This window comes from Rhincodon typus, chromosome 11 (genome assembly GCF_021869965.1).
Source record: "Rhincodon typus isolate 14 chromosome 11, sRhiTyp1.1, whole genome shotgun sequence".
Classification (NCBI taxonomy): Eukaryota; Metazoa; Chordata; class Chondrichthyes; order Orectolobiformes; family Rhincodontidae; genus Rhincodon; species Rhincodon typus.
In genome coordinates, this window is record NC_063342.1 from 72,574,959 (window position 1) to 72,593,830 (window position 18,872).

The 18,872-nt window shown below is 42.9% G+C and overlaps 2 protein-coding genes across 2 annotated transcripts in view; both read left to right on the forward strand.

Moving 5' to 3' along the window:
- Positions 1-18,872, forward strand: part of LOC109925926 — a 250,018-nt gene that overhangs the window by 78,846 nt on the left and 152,300 nt on the right. The gene's annotated exons all lie outside the window — the stretch shown is intronic.
- The window catches only part of grk1a (G protein-coupled receptor kinase 1 a), a 54,270-nt gene continuing 50,514 nt past the window's right edge, over positions 15,117-18,872 (forward strand). Inside the window, exon 1 of the mRNA XM_048602613.1 lies at positions 15,117-15,821. Within this exon, the coding sequence (XP_048458570.1) occupies positions 15,117-15,821 (705 nt within the window). The remainder of the gene's footprint in view (positions 15,822-18,872) is intronic.

An 18,872-nucleotide genomic window follows, 5' to 3' on the forward strand; every position in this document is an offset into this window, starting at 1 on the left:
CCATCCCCGCCTCTTCGACCTGTTTGTTTCCTCTCCACCTATCCTCTCCTCTATCCCTCTTCTATCCGCCTCCCACTTTCTCCCTATTTATTTCGGAACCCCCTTCCCCTCCCCCTTTTCTGATGAAGGGTCTAGGCCCGAAACGTCAGCCTCTCTGCTCCTATGATGCTGCTTGGCCTGCTGTGTTCATCCAGCCCTGCACCTTGTTGTCTCGGATTCTCCAGCATCTGCAGTTCCTACTATCTCTGATTCCATAGATTTAAGGAATGGGGCAGGATATTTAGAGGGGAGTTAGGGACATTTTCACTTAGAGGGTGGTGGGTACCTAGACCTAGCCGCCTGAAAGAGTGTTAAAAGTGGGAAGACATTTGAGAAGTATTTGAAATACTGTAGCTTCAAGGTACAAGTGCTGGGAAATGGGATCAGAATAGATGAATACTGATGATCAGGGTGGACAGGCTGAGCCAACAGACTTCTTGCTGTGCTGTAATACTCTACGACTTTAGTGACGTGATTGATGGATAAATATTGACTGGGACCACTGAAGACATCTCTCGACTTCTACTTTAGAAATCGTTGCTGGATTTTTTTCCATTCAAGACAGGGCCTTGTTTTAATGTCTCGCCCGCAAGATGGTATGTCAGACAGTGCAGCACTCCCTCAGGACTTACTGGAGTTTCAGCCTTGATATAGAATAGAATAGGATATCCTTTATAGTCACGTGTCCTCCAGTACGGAAGTACAGGAATCCAATGAAAAGTCTTTACAATGGCTGCCTTTAATGGCGCCCTCAGAGATATAACTACCTCAGTACGAATCTTGGAAACAAAAGAGGAATAAAAGGTAAAGTAGTAGCATTACTTACAGCATATAAAAAGTAAGTTAGAAACAAGATAGTTGTAACATAGTTAAAGGGTTGACATTACAGTCTGGTAAAGAACTTCAAACAGCAGCAGATCAGTGTGTCGTCTGACAGCAAGTGCCAGGCCCCAGTCCAACAACTGTCCTGCTCCGCTCCAAGCCTCCGGTACACACAGCACTGGCACTCAGCTGCACCAAGGTAAGTGGCACTGCTCCGGGACTCGCTTCCCCTCATGCTGTTCCAGGACTCGTTTCCCTCGCACTGCACCGGGCTGTCGTCTCTGGAGGGGGGCCCCTGATCTCCCATTTAGAGATGAGCTTACTCCTCACAGTTGAACAGTTTGCTGGCACAGGGGGCATGGGTGAATACCAGACAGTCAAGAAAGAGCAGGAAGGTCTTGCTGGAGCCCTTTAAATGCCTCCCAGTCTCCAACCAGATCTGAATACAATGGTGAGAGATGGCGCAGAACCTGGGAAGGGTCACCAGATCCGAAACATTTCTGGATAATACCACTAGGCCATTGCCTCTCCTCCAGTGTTGAGTGGGTTGTTATTTTAGACTGGAGAAATGTTAAATTGTAACTGGTGTCAGGACCTCATTTTTTTTTTTATCTCGATCACTGACCTAGACTGGGTATATGGTGCACTATTTCAAAATTTGCAGATAACCCAAACAGTGAACTATAAGGAAGATAGGCATCAATTTCAAAAGGGCTTCATTGATAGGCTGGTGGAATAGGTGTTGATGTGGCAAATTCAATTTAATATTTGATTCGATTTCTTATTGCTATGTGTACTGCAGTACAGTGAGAAGTGTTGTCTTACGTGCTTTACAGGCAGATCTTACTATACAAGTGCAAAGGGGTAACAGAACAGAGTGCAGGATACAAAGTTACAGCTGCTGAGAAGGTGCAGAGAGAGATCAACATTAACGTTAAAGAGGTCCATTAAAAAGTGTGATAAGAGTGGGGAAGAAGCAATTCTTGAATATGGAGTATAACATAATATAGGGAAGCTTGAAGTTACTGATTTTGTTGCAAGAACAAGTAGACAGGATATAAAATAAACAGGATGAAGAAATGTAAGTGACAAGGCAGGTTGAGAAAGTGATTAATAACATTTAAAAGCTCCTGGATATTATAAATATGGGTGCAGGCTGCAATAACAGTGAAGTTATGATAAACTCATATAAGAGCATGGTTTGGCCACAATAGAGTATTGTATCCAGTTCTGGGCATAAAATTTTGAAAAGAATGTGAAAGCATTGGACAGGGTGCAATAAAGATTCATGGGAATGGTTAAAGGGAAGAAGAAGCTCAATTGTTTGTGGATCAGTCAGAGAAGTTGGGGCTGGTTTCCTTGGAGAGGAGAAGGTTAGGAGAAGGTTTGATGGAAGGAAGTGTATGTTAAATAGTTACTGTCTGGAACGTGCACTACCTGAGAGTGTGTGGCAGAGGCAGGCCAGTTGTAGCTTTCAAAAGAGAATTGAATTATTACCTAAAGAGGAATTATTTGGAAAGTGGTATAGTGAGTTGTCACAGTGTTGTGGATCAGACCAAACTCCCTCAAAATATATAGCCTATACCCTAACCTTTATTTATTTTAAAGGCAAGTGCCAGGTGCTGCATTCCAGACCAGCCTTGAAGCAAAACACACTTTATTCATACACTATAGTTAAAATACACGCAAAAGAAAGAAGAAATTGCAATAATTTAACTCAATTTATTGGAGAGATGATAGCCTAGTGGTATTATCACTAGACTGTTAACCCAGAGAGCCAAATAATGTTCTGGGGTCCCGGGTTCGAATCCCACTGTGGCAGATGGTGGAAGTTGAGTTCAATAAAATATCTGGAAATAAGAGTCTAATGATGACCATGAATCCATTGTGGATTGTCAGGAAAAACCCATCTGATTCACTAATGTCCTTTAGGGAAGGAAACTGCCATCCTTACCTCGTCTGGCCTACATATGACTCCAGACCCACAGCAATGTGGTTGACTCTTACCTTCCCTCTGGGCAATTAGGAATGGGCAATAAATGCTGCCTGGCCAGCGACGCCCATATTCTGTGAACAAATAAAGAAAAACAAAATTGGAAAACTTAACAGAATAATAGATTATATAACTACTAACCAGTAACCGATCCAATAGAGTAACACCCCATAAACACACCCTTGGCAAAGGCAAATTCAGTAAAATAGATTGTCTCACATGCAATTCTAACAGTAAGAAGAGAATGCCCAGCTTATAGCTGTAACAGAGAGAGGAAAAATAGCTTCCACATCCAGCTTCAAGATCCCAGCAACTGCCACTAAAAATGAAAACTGAAAATCCTGGTTCTATGGGAGCTTGCCCCCACCCATTCAGGCTGCTTCTACTGTTCCAGCTTTAAAAAAAAAACAAACCCAAGGTCTCACAAGCTGTTTACTTTATTGACTTTGGAGCAGACTGCCTGGTACCTCTGTCACAACTTTTCTTAAAAAAAACCAGGACAAAATACACCTCTAAAAGCCATAGTATCATCACAACAAGTGCAATGGGCTAAATGGCCTCCTTGAATATACTATGATTCTGACTCCTTCAACATAGAGGGTAAAGCAATGTCAATTGGACCATGGCCCCTAAGTGGCCAGATTAAGTAGCTGGGGCATGTGAAATTTGACATAGCTCAATGATGATCTAAACACAATGAAGCTGAACTAACTGGTTTTTTATTGAACTTTCAGATTATCAACTACTTGCCTGGAAATGGAACCGTCCCAAATGTTACATGTGGTGTTCTGGTGAGTGCCAATAGTCAGGGAACATCTGTCCATCAAGGGTTATGGATTCGATACATAAATTTAAAGGGTGCTATTCTTCCGGAGAGATGCTTTCACTTCACAGCTCAGCATTATTAGATCTTGTTTCCTTGTGAGATTCCTGCTGCCACTTCTGGGCAAGTTAGACCAATGTACAACTGCAACCAGCAGAGAGTTTTACCCTGATTCCCATTGGCTCCAGTTTTGTAGGGCACCTTAAAGCCAGACTCAGTCAAATGCAGTTTCAGTCTCACACTCATCACATCTCTGTTTTTCAGTTCTCTTCCCCTAGAAATGGAGAGGGCTGTTTTCTCTCAATATGGTCTTGTTAGCCGACGCTGCTACAGTTTATCATGGAATCATCATAGAATCCCTATAGTGTGGAAACAGGCCCTTTGGCCCAACAAGTCCACACAGAACCTCAGTGCATTCCACCCAGACCCATCCGCCTATAACCTACCTAATCTACACATCCCTAAACACTACGGGCAATTTAGCATGGCTAATCCACCTAGCCTGCACATCTTTGGACTGTGGGAGGAAACCGGAGGAAACCCATGCAGACACGGGGAGAATGTGCAAACCCCACACAGACAGTCACCCAAGGGTGGAATTGAACCCGGGTCCCTGGCGCAGTGAGGCAGCAGTGCTAACCACTGAGCCACCGTGTTTATGATTTGTAAATCTGTACCATAAGATCTGTTGGCCCTCCTGCCACATTCAGATTCTTATTTTCCCAGGAGCTTTCTTATTCTTCCCACTAAAGTCTGGTGATCCTGGTTGTCAAACATTCATTTCCTCAGAAGGTTGAGCTGGCGCAATGGAAGCGATGATAAGTTGCTCACGTTGTAACTGTCTCCCAGCAAAGCATGACCCATTCAGATTGCTATGATCATTAGGCCTGATGCAATCTCAATTCTCAGTCAAGTTGAGGTCCAGCCAGTCCAACTCACCCCATGTCCCTGCAACACTTGCATTTTTTGGTGTTGCTGCTCATTAAGGACACTCAGCGGTTTGTTAGTTACTTACCGAGATCTCGCTATGTTGTTATTAGTGAACTTGCTGCTGCAAATCTCCGTAGGGTATTGTTGCAGAAGCAATATCCCTAGTTGCTTCAGTGACCTTGCTCTTATTATCTGGACATTTGCTAAAGATCAGAGGAATTGCTTCACTCCAAGAATTTGCCTTTGACCAGTTCCTCAGACCTCAACTTTAAAGAGTTTCATGCATTAGTCATAGAGTGATGATGGCAAAGATAGAAGGCATTTGGCTCATTTGAGGTTATGCTGGCCTTTTATACAGCAATCCAGTCAGTCCCACTCCCTCACTCTGTACCTAGAGTCCTGCAAATTTATTTTCCTCAAGTGTCCATCTAAATGCTTATGGAATCTTCAAAGTGTCCACCTCCACTACCCTCACTTACACAGAGTTCCAGGTCTTTGAGTAAAACAAATGTTCTTCTCACATCTACCTTATAACTTGCCTAAGACCTTAAATATGTGTCGTCCAGTCCTTGTTGTATAAGTTAACTGAAGCAGCTTTTCTTTGTTACCTTATCCAAACCCTGTCCTAATCTTTTACACCTTAACTAAATCTCCCCAATCTCTTTAGCTCTGAGGAAAAGAACCCCAGTTTATCTAACCTAACCTTGTCACTAAAATCCTTCATCCCCAAACCTCTCTGGTCAATCCACTCTGTGCCCTCCCGAGGACCCTCACGTCCTTTCAAAAATGTGGATGGAGTCTCTTGTTGGAAACCTAACCAGAACTTTATAAATGTTCTGAATAGCTTTGAATCCAATGCCACTATTTGTGAAGTGAGTTCCACACTGTTTTCTGTCAGCTGCCACTTCGTTCCATCCCCAAGTGAGGATGCTCCTATACAATGTATATGACCAGTTTCCAGTTGAGGACATACTGCTTGCATCAAAGAACACTGGCCAAATTTCTACAACATTGCGCAAGGGAATCATAAACTGCTTTGACACCCCTCAGTCTTTGATGCTCCACGGAAAAAAGCCTCAGTCTATTCAGCCTCTCCCTTTAGCTCAAACCCTCCAAACCCAGCAACATCCTTTTATATGTTTTCAGAACCCTTTCAAGTTTAACAACATCTTTCCTATATGAGGGAGTCAATAATTGAATGCAGCGTTCCAAAAGCAGCCTAGCCAATATCTGTACAGCTGCAACATGACATCCCAACTCCTATACTTCTAAATTAAACTCCATCCGCCATTCCTTGGCCCATCTGATCAGGGGTGAAAAGCCAAGGTCTTTTTCCCAGGGTAGGGGAGTCCAAAACTAGAGGGCATGGGCTTAAGGTGAGAGGGGAAAGATTTAAAGCGGATCCAAGGGATAACGTTTTCACGCAGACGATGGTGTGTATGTGTGGGATATGTTGCCAGGAGAGGTGGTGGAGGTTGGTACAATTACAACATTTAAAAGGCATATGCATGAGTACATGAATAAGGAAGGATATAGAGAGTTATGGGCTAAATGCTGACAAATGGGACTAGAATAGTTTAGGATATCTGATCGGCATGGATGAATTGAACCGATGGGTCTGTTTCCATGCTGTACAACTCTATGACTCTATGCAAATCTGATACCTCAGAAATGAGTTTTTCAAGTTGTAATCAATCAATTTGCAGTATAAGGCACGTTAATCAAAAGTTTCTGTTTTCTAACGACAGCATGCCTACCCAGAGAGCATTGGAGATGTGATATTTTATCCTGACAATGGTACTTTTGACCTGTCGTATTTTCCTTTCTATGGGAGACAGCCTCAGGTATGGAGTTTCTATCAATCTCGTAAGGATTTGCAGATGATTTTTCTCCTGCCCTTCGCCAATCAAATATAACCAGCAATGTTGTTTCTTACAGCCCAACTACACCAATCCTTTAGTTGCAGTCAAATTCCTGAGTCTGAAAAAGAACAGACACTTTGAAATTCAGTGCAAGATTAATGGACCAGGAATCATTAATGACAACCCCTATGAGAAATTTGAAGGAAGAGTGATCTTTCACCTGGACATCCAAAAATGAACACAAGCCTAAGGGAGAATTTCGTCTGATGGTTCATTTGTTTTCTGTATATTTATATCAGTAGTTATTCCCTGCAAGATTATAGACAAGGTCGTAGATGATGAATGAAATGTTTACTCTGTTTCTCCCTCTCCGCTGGATGGTTCCAGACCTGCTGAGTTTCTCCAGCACTTTCTATTTTTACTTCAGATTTCAAATGTACTGATATTGCTTTCAGATTTTTGCTTTTGTTTTGGATGATGTACTTTAGTGCAACGTGCCAGCATTTCTGTCTAAATATCCTTCAATGTTAGCTCTGTACTGTGATGTATAAATGTATTGCATGCATATATAAACATTCATGTGCCAATTATATAGCGAAAGTGATGTGGGTCGGCATCATCCACGCAAACTCCATTTAAGGACATAAACATTTTACTGCAGTGCCTGTCACTCTCACAGGTGGAAATGTCATACTTGAATGTCACCCAATTTGTTTTTCGCCTCCTCATTATTATCCCCTTTCTCCCTCTTGCCCTGTGCCCTGTGTCTCCCTCTGCCTTCTCTTTCCTCTCCTCCTCACTCACCCCTCTCCCACTCACCTATCTCCCTGGTATCACCATCTCTTAATGTCCCATCCCCACCTCCATCATCCTCCACATCTTCCGACCCCATCTCTACCAACTCCTCTGCTAATCTCCTCCCTCGTTCCTTCTTCCGTTTGAAACCAGTTGCAGCCTGCCCTCTAAGTTGCAATGACCTTGAATGCCACACTGAGAGAGTAGAATTACAGAAAAAATTACAGCCAGGAAGGAGGTCATTGGCCTATTGTTTCTATGACACTTGTTTACAAAAGCTTGCCTCACTCTCCTGCCTTTCTCTGTATCCCTGCTACAATTTTGCAATTTCCTTCTGAAGGCCATGATTGAATCTGCCTCCAGCCCATCCCCAGGCAGCACATTTAAGGTTTTTCTCATGTCACCTTTGATTCCTTAGCCATTGACAGAATGCCCTGACTTAAAGTCGGGCTTGTGAACCTGAAAATCATAACTTCAATTGAAAAGACTTTCAACTCTTAGTTACATTCCATAAAGATCTTCCTTAGCAGAGAGAAAGAAAAATAAATGGTATTCTCTAAGTTGAAATCAGTGCTGTTTGATTCTCAATTGCTGTGGGAACAATTTCTATCTACTCAGTCCAGACCCCTCCCGATTTTGAACACCTCAACCAAATCTTTTGATTTGATTTGATTTGATTTATTATTGTCACGTGCACCTAGGTACAGTGAAAAGTTTTGTTTTGTGAGCAGTACTGGCAGATCATGCCATCCAAAGTATATAAAGGTAATAGAAGCAAGCAGGAAATATAATGTTACAGCTGCAGAGAAGGTGCACAAAGAGTGAGATCAACATTAAATTTAAAATTTGAGATGTCCATCCAGAAGTCTAATAACAATGTAGGAGAAGCTGTTCTCGAATCTGTTGGTATGTGTGTTTAAGGTTTTGTATCTTTTGCCTGACGGAAGAGGTTGGAAGAGATTATAACCGGGGTGGGAGGGGTCTGTGATTATATTGGCTGCCTTTCCCGTTCAGCGGGAAGTATAGGAGGAGTCAATGGATGGAAGGTTGGTTTGTGTGATGGACTGGGCTGTGTTCACAACCCTCTGTAGTTTCTTACGGTTCTGGGCAGAACAGTTGCTGTACCAAGCTGTGATGCATCCGGATAGAATGCTTTCTATGGTGCATCTATAAAAATTGGTAAGAGTCCTTATGGACATGCCAAATTTCCTTAGCCTTCTGAGGAAGTAGAGGCGTTGGTATCTATCTTCACAACTGCAGTTCCTCATCTCTGGAACCATTCTGGATCTTCGCTGCACTCTCTTGAAGCCCTTCACATTCTTCCAAAAGTGCAGTTCCCAAAATCGGACACAATGTTAAACTTTATAAGGTTTCATCGTAACCATTTTGCTTTTGTTCTCTTACGTCCCCATGTATAAAGCCCAGGGACATATATTCCTTCTTAATTAAATCCTCCGTCTTCTATGATTTGTGCACTGTACCCAGTCCCTCTGTTCCTGCACAGCCTATAAAATGGCAGCAATTACTTCATACTGCCTTTCCTCATTCCTCCCACCAAAATGTATCACTTCACGTTTCACTGTCACATTTAATTTGTTCTCATGTTTGCCTATGTCCTCTTGAAGCTTATGAATATTCTACTCACAGTTCACAATGCATCCAAGTTTTGTGTCATCAATTGTATCTAAATTCTGTCCTGTGCTTACCCAGGTCCAGTTGCTAATACTTATCAGAAAAAAGGAGAGATCCTCAATCCAGTCACTGGGAAACTCTGATGTATACCTTCTTCCCCGTTTGCAAACAACCATGTCGTAGATATTTTGTTTCCAGTCAGTCGTTCAACCTTGTATCGTGTACCTGTTCGTAAGACACCAATTTCTGCTTCAAAAAGTAATATTATTCCTCTTTATTATGTTTTAAAGATCATTTTAATAAGCTGACTCATTAGCTTATTAGCTCAAATGATTCCACTCCATTGCCATGAGATTTTGAGATTGCCTTGACAAATGTGTATTTCAAATCACTTGCAATGTATTCTTTTGCCACATTTTTGATCACAAATTTCTCTTACTATTTCGAATTCTGTTTCTCCAAAGCTTTCAGATGTTCTGTTTTTACTTCATCTGTGTCTGGAGCTTTTTAACATCAATTACACAATGATCACTACCCTCTTCATATTCTCCTAATGACACTTGATCCACTTAATTCACCTCATTCTCCAGAATCATATCTTGCATAAAGATGGATTTCCCTGGGCTAAACAGTCATTTCATAGAATCCCTACAGTGTGGAAACAGGCGATTCAGCCCGACAAGTCCACACCAACTCTCCAAAGAGCATCCAACCCACATGTGCCCCCTATTTTATCCCTGCATTTCCCATGGCTAATCCATCTAACCTGGACACTACGGGCAATTTCCCATAGCCAATCCACCTAACCTGCACATCCTTAGACTGTGGGAGGAAACCAGAGCACCTGGTGGAAACCCACACAGACACGGGGAGAATGTGCAAACTCCACACAGACAGTCACCCAAGGCTGGGATTGAACCTGGGTTCCTGGTGCTGTGAGGCAGCAGTGCTAATCACTGACCCACATGCCAGCTCCAGCTCATCTCTGCAGGAGGTTCCTTAGGCTCAACTAAATGCAGCAACTTCATCTGTCATAAGGTCAGAAGCAGGGAGGTTCAGCACCATTTGCAATGCCTTAGATACTGAAGCTGTTCATGCACACAAGCCAAAAGACCTCAAGATCGTTCATTCTTGGGCTGATGACTGTAAACAGCATTTGCACCACACAAGAGCCAGGCAATGACCATCTCCAACCAGAGAGAATGTTACCAGCTTCCCTTGACATTCAATTCTTTTACTATCTCTGAATCCCTCACCATCAACCAGAAATTGAACTGTGGCTACGACAGCAGGTCAGAGGCTAGGAATACTGTAAAGAGTAACTCACCTCCTGACTCCCCAAAGCCTGCCCATTATCTACAAGGCACAAGTCAGAAGTGTGATGGAATACTCCCCACCTGCCTGGATGAGTACAACGCAAAGAAGAAGCTTGACATCTTCCAGGATAAAGCAACATACTTGACTGGCACCAGTAGCAGCAGTGTGTACTATCAACAAGATGCACTTCAGAAATTCAACAAGGCTTCTTTATTTCATTGCAAGAAGCCTGACAGGTAAGGCAAATAAACTTGGGCACGGATGGGTACATGGGACTGGGATAGTATAGCTATCACAGAAACATAGCTCAGGGAGGGACAGGTCTAGTATCTCAATGTTCTGGGGTATAGATGCTATAGGAAGGATAGAAGGGGAGGCAAGCGAGGAGGGAGAATTGCATTTTTGATTAGGGAGAACATCACGGCTATACTGAGAGAAGACATTCTTGAGGGTTTGTCCACTGAGTCTATGTGTGTAGAACTGAGAAATAAAAAGGGGGAGACCACTCTGATTGTACTATTGCGCCCCCCGCCGCCCCCCCCCCCCCCCCCCCGCCCCCCCCCCCCCACAATAGGCAGCCGGAAATTGAGTCATAGAGTAATGCAGCATGGAAACAGGCCCTTTGGCCCAAACTGGTCCATGCTGCCCACTCAGCTAGTTCCAATTGTCCACATTTGGTCCATATCCCTCTAAATGCTCCTGATCCATGTACCTATCCAAATTTTTTTAAATGTTGCTTTTGTTCCTGCCTCAACCACTTTGTCTGCCAGCCTGTTCCATATATGCACCACTCTCTGCGTGAAGAAGTTGCTCCTTGGTCCTTCTTAAATCTACCCCCTCACCTTAAACCTAGCCCTCTAATTTTCAATTCCCCTTCCTTGGGAAAAAGACTACATGCATTCAAACTATCTATGCCCCTCATGATTTTATACACCTCAATAAGGTCACCCCTCATTCTCCTTTGTTCCAAGGAATGAAGTCCTGTTCTGGCCAGCCTCTCCCTATAACTCAGACCTACTAGTCCTGGCAACATCCTAGTAAATCTTCTTTCCACATTTTCTAGTTTAACTATGTCTTATAACAGGGTGACCAAAACTGTACACAATGCTCCAAGTGCGGCCTCACCATCGACTTATACAACTGTAACATAACATCCCAACCTCCTTTACTCAATGCCTCGAGGAGCAAATATGTAAGGAGACCATAACTGCGAGAATAATAGCGTTGTAATAGTGGGAGATTTTAGCCCTCCTACCATTGACTGGGACTGCCATAGTATTATGGGCTTGGATGGAATGAAATTTGTTAAGTGTATTCAGGAAGAATTCTTCATGCAGTATGTAGATGGCCCTGTTAGGGAAGGGGCAAAACCTGACCACCTCTTCAGAAATGAGGCAGGGGAAGAGATGGAAGTGTTAGTCAGGAGCGCACTTTGGGACCACCGGCCATAATTCCATTAGTTTTAAAATAGCAATGGAAAAGGATAGGTCTGGTACACAAGTTAAAGTTCTAAATTGGAGCAAGGCCAATTTTGATGGTCTTAGACAGGAACTTTCAAAAGTTGATTGGAGGAGGCTGTTTGCAGGAAAAGGGTTATCTGGTAAGTGGGAAACTTTCAAAAGTGAGTCAATGAGGGTTCAGTTTCAGCATATTCCTGTTACAGTGAAGGATAAGGCTGGCAGGAGTAGAGAACCCTGGACCCTAATAGAGTAATTGAGGCCCTGGTCAAGAAAAAGAAGGAGGCATATGACATGTGTAAGCAGTTGGAAATCCTTGAGGAATATGGAGGGTGTCGGAGTACACTTAAGAGAGAAATCAGGAGGGCTAAAACAGGAAACAGGGTGGCTTTGGCAGATAAGGTAAAGGAGAATCCAAAGAGATTCTACAAGTATATGAAGGGCAAAAGAGTAACTAAATTTAGAATAGGGCCTTTTAAAGATCAACAGTGCTATCTATGTGCAGAGCCACAAGAGATGGGTGAGATCCTAAATGAATATTTCTTGTCAGGATTTACTATTGAGAAGGACATGGATGCTGAGAACTTGGAGAAATAAACAGCAATGTCTTAAAGAGACACATTACAGAAGAGGAGATGATGGAAGTCTTAAAACGCATTAAGGTGGATAAATCCCCGGGACCAGATGAAGTGTATCCCGGGACTTTGTGGGAGGCTAGGGAGGAAATTACGGGGCCCCTAGTGGAAATAGTTGTATCATTGACAGCCATAGGTAAAATGCCCAAAGGTTGGAGGGTGGCTAATGTTGTGTCATTATTTGAGAAAGGCTGCACAAATGGGACAAGTTTAATTGTGAAAACTGGCAGCATGGGTAAATTGGGCAGAAGAGCCTGTTTCCATGCTGTGACTCTATGGCTCCTCTGGCAGCACCTTTCAAACCCATTACCACTACCATCCAGAAGGAGTAGGGCAATAGATAGATGGGAACACCTGCAAGTTCTCTTCCATGTCTCTCACCATCCTGGCTTGGAAATTTATCACCTTCCTTCAGTGTTGTTTAATGGAACTGCACAGGTCTCCATACCATGTAGACTGTATTGGTTCAAGAAGGCAGATCAATGCTATCTTCTCAAGGGCAATTAGGGATGGGTAAAAAATGTTGGCCCAGCCAGTGGCATGTACATCCCCGAATGAATTTTAAAAAGTAATTTAATTCCTACACTTATTTATTCTCACACTAGTTCATTCTCACATAGGCTATTTCCCAGCCTAGATCTTTCCTACACCAGTCCTTTCTTATATTTTAGACTCTACTCATCTTACCCTGTCCTTCTAAATTTTGCAATAAAAAGAAATATTGAAGATATGCAGCACTTCTTCCTGGAACCCAGGATTTCATTTCACTTTAATGTGGTTGAAACGGTTCAGCTCTGACCTGCAATAAGTCAGAAATGCATTGCAAAATGTGTCTTGGATCAAGTCCAAAGAAATATTAATTCATAGCAGCGGACCATACACTGAATTAGTGTAATTGTAGGATTAGACTGGGTGAGACATTAAAGGGTGTGGGGAGTGAGGAGGAAGTGGGATTAGACTGGGTGGGATATTAAGGGGTATGGGAATGAGGGAGAGGGTGGGATTAAACTGGGTGGAATATTAGAGAATGCTACAAAGATAACTTTAGAGAGTAATTCCTTTATAATATTAGAGAGTTATACAGCAATAATATTAGAGAATAATAGCTGTAACATTGGAGAGTGATACGGGGATAACAAGTGAGAGTGGTAACTTTCAATATTAGAGAGTCTTATCATTAGAAAGTGATTTAATAGTGATGCAATTATATTACTGAACAGTATTAGAGTAAAAATATTAGAGAATAAAACAGGCGTAATATTTAGGAGTGATTCAGGGATAACATTTAAGAGTGGTGTAATTCTAACATTAGAGTGTGACAGTTATAACTGAGAATGACACCACTATAATATAAAATTGACACAATGGTGCAAATGTAGTATTAGAGAGTGACAGTTACAATATTGGAGGGAGATAGCTAAACTATTATTGTGGCACAGGTATAATATTACAGAGTGACAGTTACAATATTAGAGAGAAATAGCTATACCATTAGAGTAGTACAGTTTTAATGTTAGAAAGTGACAGTTATAATATTAGAGAGTGATAGTTACAATATAATATTAGAGCACAACAGCTATACTATCAGTGTGACACAGTTACAATATTAGGGAGGGACAATTGTAATGTTAGAGAGTGATAGATACTTAGCTCGACTCAATTATAATATTAGAGAGAGATAGATAATTTTGTGTCATTGTTATAATGTTAGAGTGATGGATAATTAGTGTGACACAGTTATAATATTCGACAGTGATAGATAAATAATGTGACAGTTATAATATTAGTGAGTAATAGATAAATAGTGTGACAGTTATAATAAGACAGAGTGAGGAGGAAGTGCGATTAGACTGGGTGGGATATTAAGGGGTGAGAGAATGTGGGACTGAGTGGAATATTAGAGATTGCTACAATGATAACTTTAGAGAGAAATTCCTTTAAAATGTTAGAGAGTTATACAGTAATAATATTAGAGAATGATAGTTGTAACATTGGAGAGTGATACAGGGATAACAAGTGAGAGTGATACCTTTCAATATTAGAGACTCTTAATATTAGAAAGGGATGCAATTATAACATTAATACAACAACAACAATAGTCTGACAGTTATAATGTTCGAGAGCGATAGATAAATAGTTATAATTATAATATTCAAGAGTGATAGATCATTAGTGTGACATAGTTACAATATTCGAGAGTGGTGGATAATTAGTGTGACACAGTTATGATAGTCGAGAGTCGTTGGTAATTAGTGTGACACAGTTATAATATTAAGGAGTAATAGATAATTAAGTGTGTCACTCTTAAAATATTAGAGAGTGATAGATAATTAGTGTGACACAGTTATGATAGTCGACAGTGGTTGGTAATTAGTGTGACACAGTTATAATATTCGAGAGTGATAGATATAAAAAGAAACACGCAGACGTTTCAGCGGAAGAGACGAATTACTTGACGTGGAATTACTTATAAGTGGATCAAATATTTATTTAAGATGTTGACTCAGGATTATTTCGATTGCTGCTCCCTGCCCTCTATAATAAAGATAGACAAGCATTGGATGGGATTAAGATAAAGAGACCAGAGAAAGTGTAAGACACATCATTCTTTCACACCCCCGGCTGGGTCAGTCATGTCAGCAGCACAGACACTGAGCGCCTCTCCTCAGCTCCTTTTGTTTACTCGGTTGTTGAGTATGTTGTAGTGCCCCAAAGTCTTGGGATCCTGCTGTGTGCACCACCGCCCCCTCCTCTCTATCTCTCACATGGTTTTGCTTTGGTTGAAGTGAATTAGCAACCAAAGACATCAGGATGGATTTGGGGAGCCTGCAGACAGTGGTGGCCAACTCTGCCTATATCTCGGCTCGGGGCAGTTTCGATGGATCCGCCAACCTGCAGATGACCAGGGATAAGAAATATCGAGCCAAGCTGAAGCTCCCTCACATCACCCAGAGCGAAACGCTGAAGGAGCAGATTGACTTGGCCTTCGATAGCATCTGTGTCAAGCAGCCCATCGGGAAGAAGCTATTCCAGCAATACTTAGACTCAGTGGCAGAGTACAAACCGGCCAATGAACTCTGGAAGGCTATTGAAGTGTACGACACAGCAGAAGATGAAGACCGTCTCGAGAAAGCTCGAAACATTATCAGCAAGTTCTTGGAGTCCGGGGCTGAGCTCTTCTGCGGTTACTTGGAAGAAAAGAGCATCTTGAGAGTGAAGGAAGACTGTGAGAATGTCAGGGAGGACCTCTTCAGGGAGTGCAAAGAGTCGACCATGAAATTCTTAAAGGAGGACAGTCCTTTCGAGCATTACAAAGAGAGCATGTATTTCATGAGGTTCTTGCAGTGGAAGTGGCTGGAGGCTCAACCCATTGGGGAGGACTGGTTCCTGGAGTTTCGGGTCTTGGGGAAGGGAGGGTTTGGTGAGGTGTCTGCTTGTCAGATGAAAGCCACAGGGAAATTGTACGCTTGTAAAAAGCTGAACAAGAAGAGACTGAAGAAGAGAAATGGAAACCAGGTAAGGTGGAATAGATTGAAGCAGACAAATTGTTGTGGTAAATGACATTCAATAAGTGCCAATCCTTTGTAGGATGTGGGTTAGAGTAATTGGATAAAAGGCCACCTTAAGCTGCTGAAAAGGATCATTTCAATAACCTTCCTATGAACCTGACCTCTGAACAGATTAACTGGCACCAGGGTTTTAACAATAACTGCCAGACCCTGATCCCTCCAGACCACTGTCCCACTCATTATTTCAGATACAACGCACAAAGTACCAGTTGCAATCAATGGCTGAAATGAAGCAAATCATTCCAAAATTAATTAATGGAAGGGCACACGTGGATATCTTGGGTAGGGGGGGAGGTGACACAACATAATTGTTTGAATGACACAACACCAAGGTAGCAAAGGGATCACAGAGACAGTAGAAGGAAAACCATACTCAAACTGTGGGATAATGTGGGAGTAGAAGCTGGAATCCGCCAAACATTACCACGGTTAAACAGAGGGAGAGAAACATTCCCCACTGGTAGAGCAGGAGGAGGGGGACAGAGGAGGTCAGAACATGGGGCATGACTTTGAAATTTGAGTCAAGCCATTAAGGACCGTTTTCAGGAAACACTTTTTCCCTTAAAGGAGGGTGGAGAGGTGAGCCCATTCACTCCATGGAGGCGCCGTTTCAATTGGGAATGTGAAAAATTGAGAATGGTAACAATTAGTACATTTGCGATTGGGGGAGTTGTGGATGGTGAAGAGGATTGTCAGAGGATACAACTGGATATAGAAAGGCTGGAGACTTGGGCAGAGAAATGGCAGATGGAATTTAATCTGAAAAAATGTGAGGTGATGCACTTTTGGAAGATCTAATATCAGGGGGAAGTAGACAGTATATGGCTCAATCTTCAGTTTCATCAACATACGGAGGGATCTAGGTGTATAGGCCCACAGTTTCTTGGAAGTGGCAACAGAAGTGGAATTGGTGGTAAAGAAGGTATATGGCATGTTTGCCTTCATCATTCGGGGCATAGAGTATAAAAATTGGCAAGGCTTGTTGCAGCTGTATAGAACTTTAGTTAGGCTGCATTTGGAGTATTGTGTACAGGTCTATTATTGTTTAAATGGTAAAACATTGAGAAATGTGGATGTACAAAGGGATCTGGATGTCTTTGTACACCAGTCAATGAAAGTAAACGGCCAGATGCATCAATCAGGAAGTTGTCAGGCCCAGAAATTCACCAAAGATCCTCAGACAGCACCTTCCAAACCCACGACCACTTCCATCTAGAAGGACAAGGGCAGCAGACATATGGGAACACTACCCCCTCCAAATTCCCCTCCAAGCCACTCACCATCCTGACTTGGAAATATATCATTGTTCCTTCACAGTCGCTGGGTCAAAATCCTGGAATTCCCTCCCTTAAGGGCATTGTGGGTCAACCCACAGCAGGAGGACTGCAGTGGATCAAGAAGACAGTTCACCACCACCTTCTCAAGGGTAACCAGGGATGGGCAATAAATCCTGGCCCAGCTGGCGATGCCCACATCCTACAATTGAGTAAAAAAAAACTTTGCCCCCAACTGTTTTTTTGATATCTTGTGGAGTGAATCGAATTGGCTGAAGACTGGTATCTGTGATGCTGGGAACCATTGGAGGAAGTGAAGGTAGATCATCCAGTCACACGTATTGCTGAAGATTATTGCAAATGCTTCAGCCTCATCTTTTGCACTGATGTGCTGGGCTCTTCCATCATGGAGCCTCCTCCTCCAGTGAGTTGTCTGACTTATCCAACACCATTCATGACTGGATATGGCAGGACTGCAGAGTTTAGATCTGATCCACTGGTTGTGGGATGGTTGCCACTTATGCTGTTTGGCATGCAAGCCGTCCTGTCTGGTAGGTCACTACGTTGAGACCTTATTTTCAGGTATGCCTGGTGCTGCTACTGACATGCCCTTCTGCACTCTCCATTGAGCCAGGGTTGATCCCCTGGCTTGATAGTAATGGTTGAGTGGGGGATATGCCATGTCATGAGGTTACAGATTGTGCTGGAGTACAATTCTGCTGCTGTTGATGGCCCACAGCGCCTCATGGATGCCCAGTCTTGAGTTGCTAGATCTGTTTGAAGTTTGTTCCATTTAGCACGGTGATAGTGCCACACAACACAATGGAGGTTATTCTCAATGTGAAAGTGGGACTTTGTCTCCACAAGGTCTCTGTGCTGGTCACTCTTACTGATACTGTCATGGACAGATACATCTGTAACTGGCAGATTGGTAAGGATGAGATCAAGTATGTTTTTCCCTCTTGTTGGCTCCCTCACCACCTGCTGCAGACCCAGTCTAGCAGCTATGTCCTTAAGGACCCAACCAGCTCGATCAGTAGTACTGCTGCCGTGCCACTCTTGGTGGTGGGCATTGAAATCCCCAGAGTACATTTTGTGCCCTTGCCACCCTCAATGCTTCTGTTCAACATGGAGGAGTACAGAGTCATCAGCTGAGGGAGGACAATAGGTGGTAATTAGCAGGAGGTTTCCTTGCCCATGTTTAACCTGAAGTCAATTTTGAGGTCTCCAAGGGCAACTCCCTCCCACCGACTGTATACCACTATGCCACCACCTCTGCTCGTCTGTCCTGCTGGTGGGACAGGACATATCCAGGGACGGTGACGGTGGTTTCTGGGACATTGTAAAGTATGAGTCTGTGAGTATCACCATGTCAGGCAGTAGCTTGATTAGCCTGTGAGACAGCTCTCCCAATTGTGGCATTTGCCATTGCTTCTGCTGCCTTGGTTGATGCCAGGGGGGTCCACCCGAGTGAATTCCTTTTATCAGAGTTTGTAGAGTTTTGATGTAGATGTGAGTTTTGCTCAGACATTCCAGAGAACAGCTAAGAATCAACCACGTCGCTGGAGTCTGGAGTCACATGTAGGTCAACAAGGTGCAGGGCTGGATGAACACAGCAGGCCAAGCAGCATCATAGGAGCAGAGAGGCTGACGTTTCGGGCCTAGACCCTTCATCAGATGATGCTGCTTGGCCTGCTGTGTTCATCCAGCCCTGCACCTTGTTG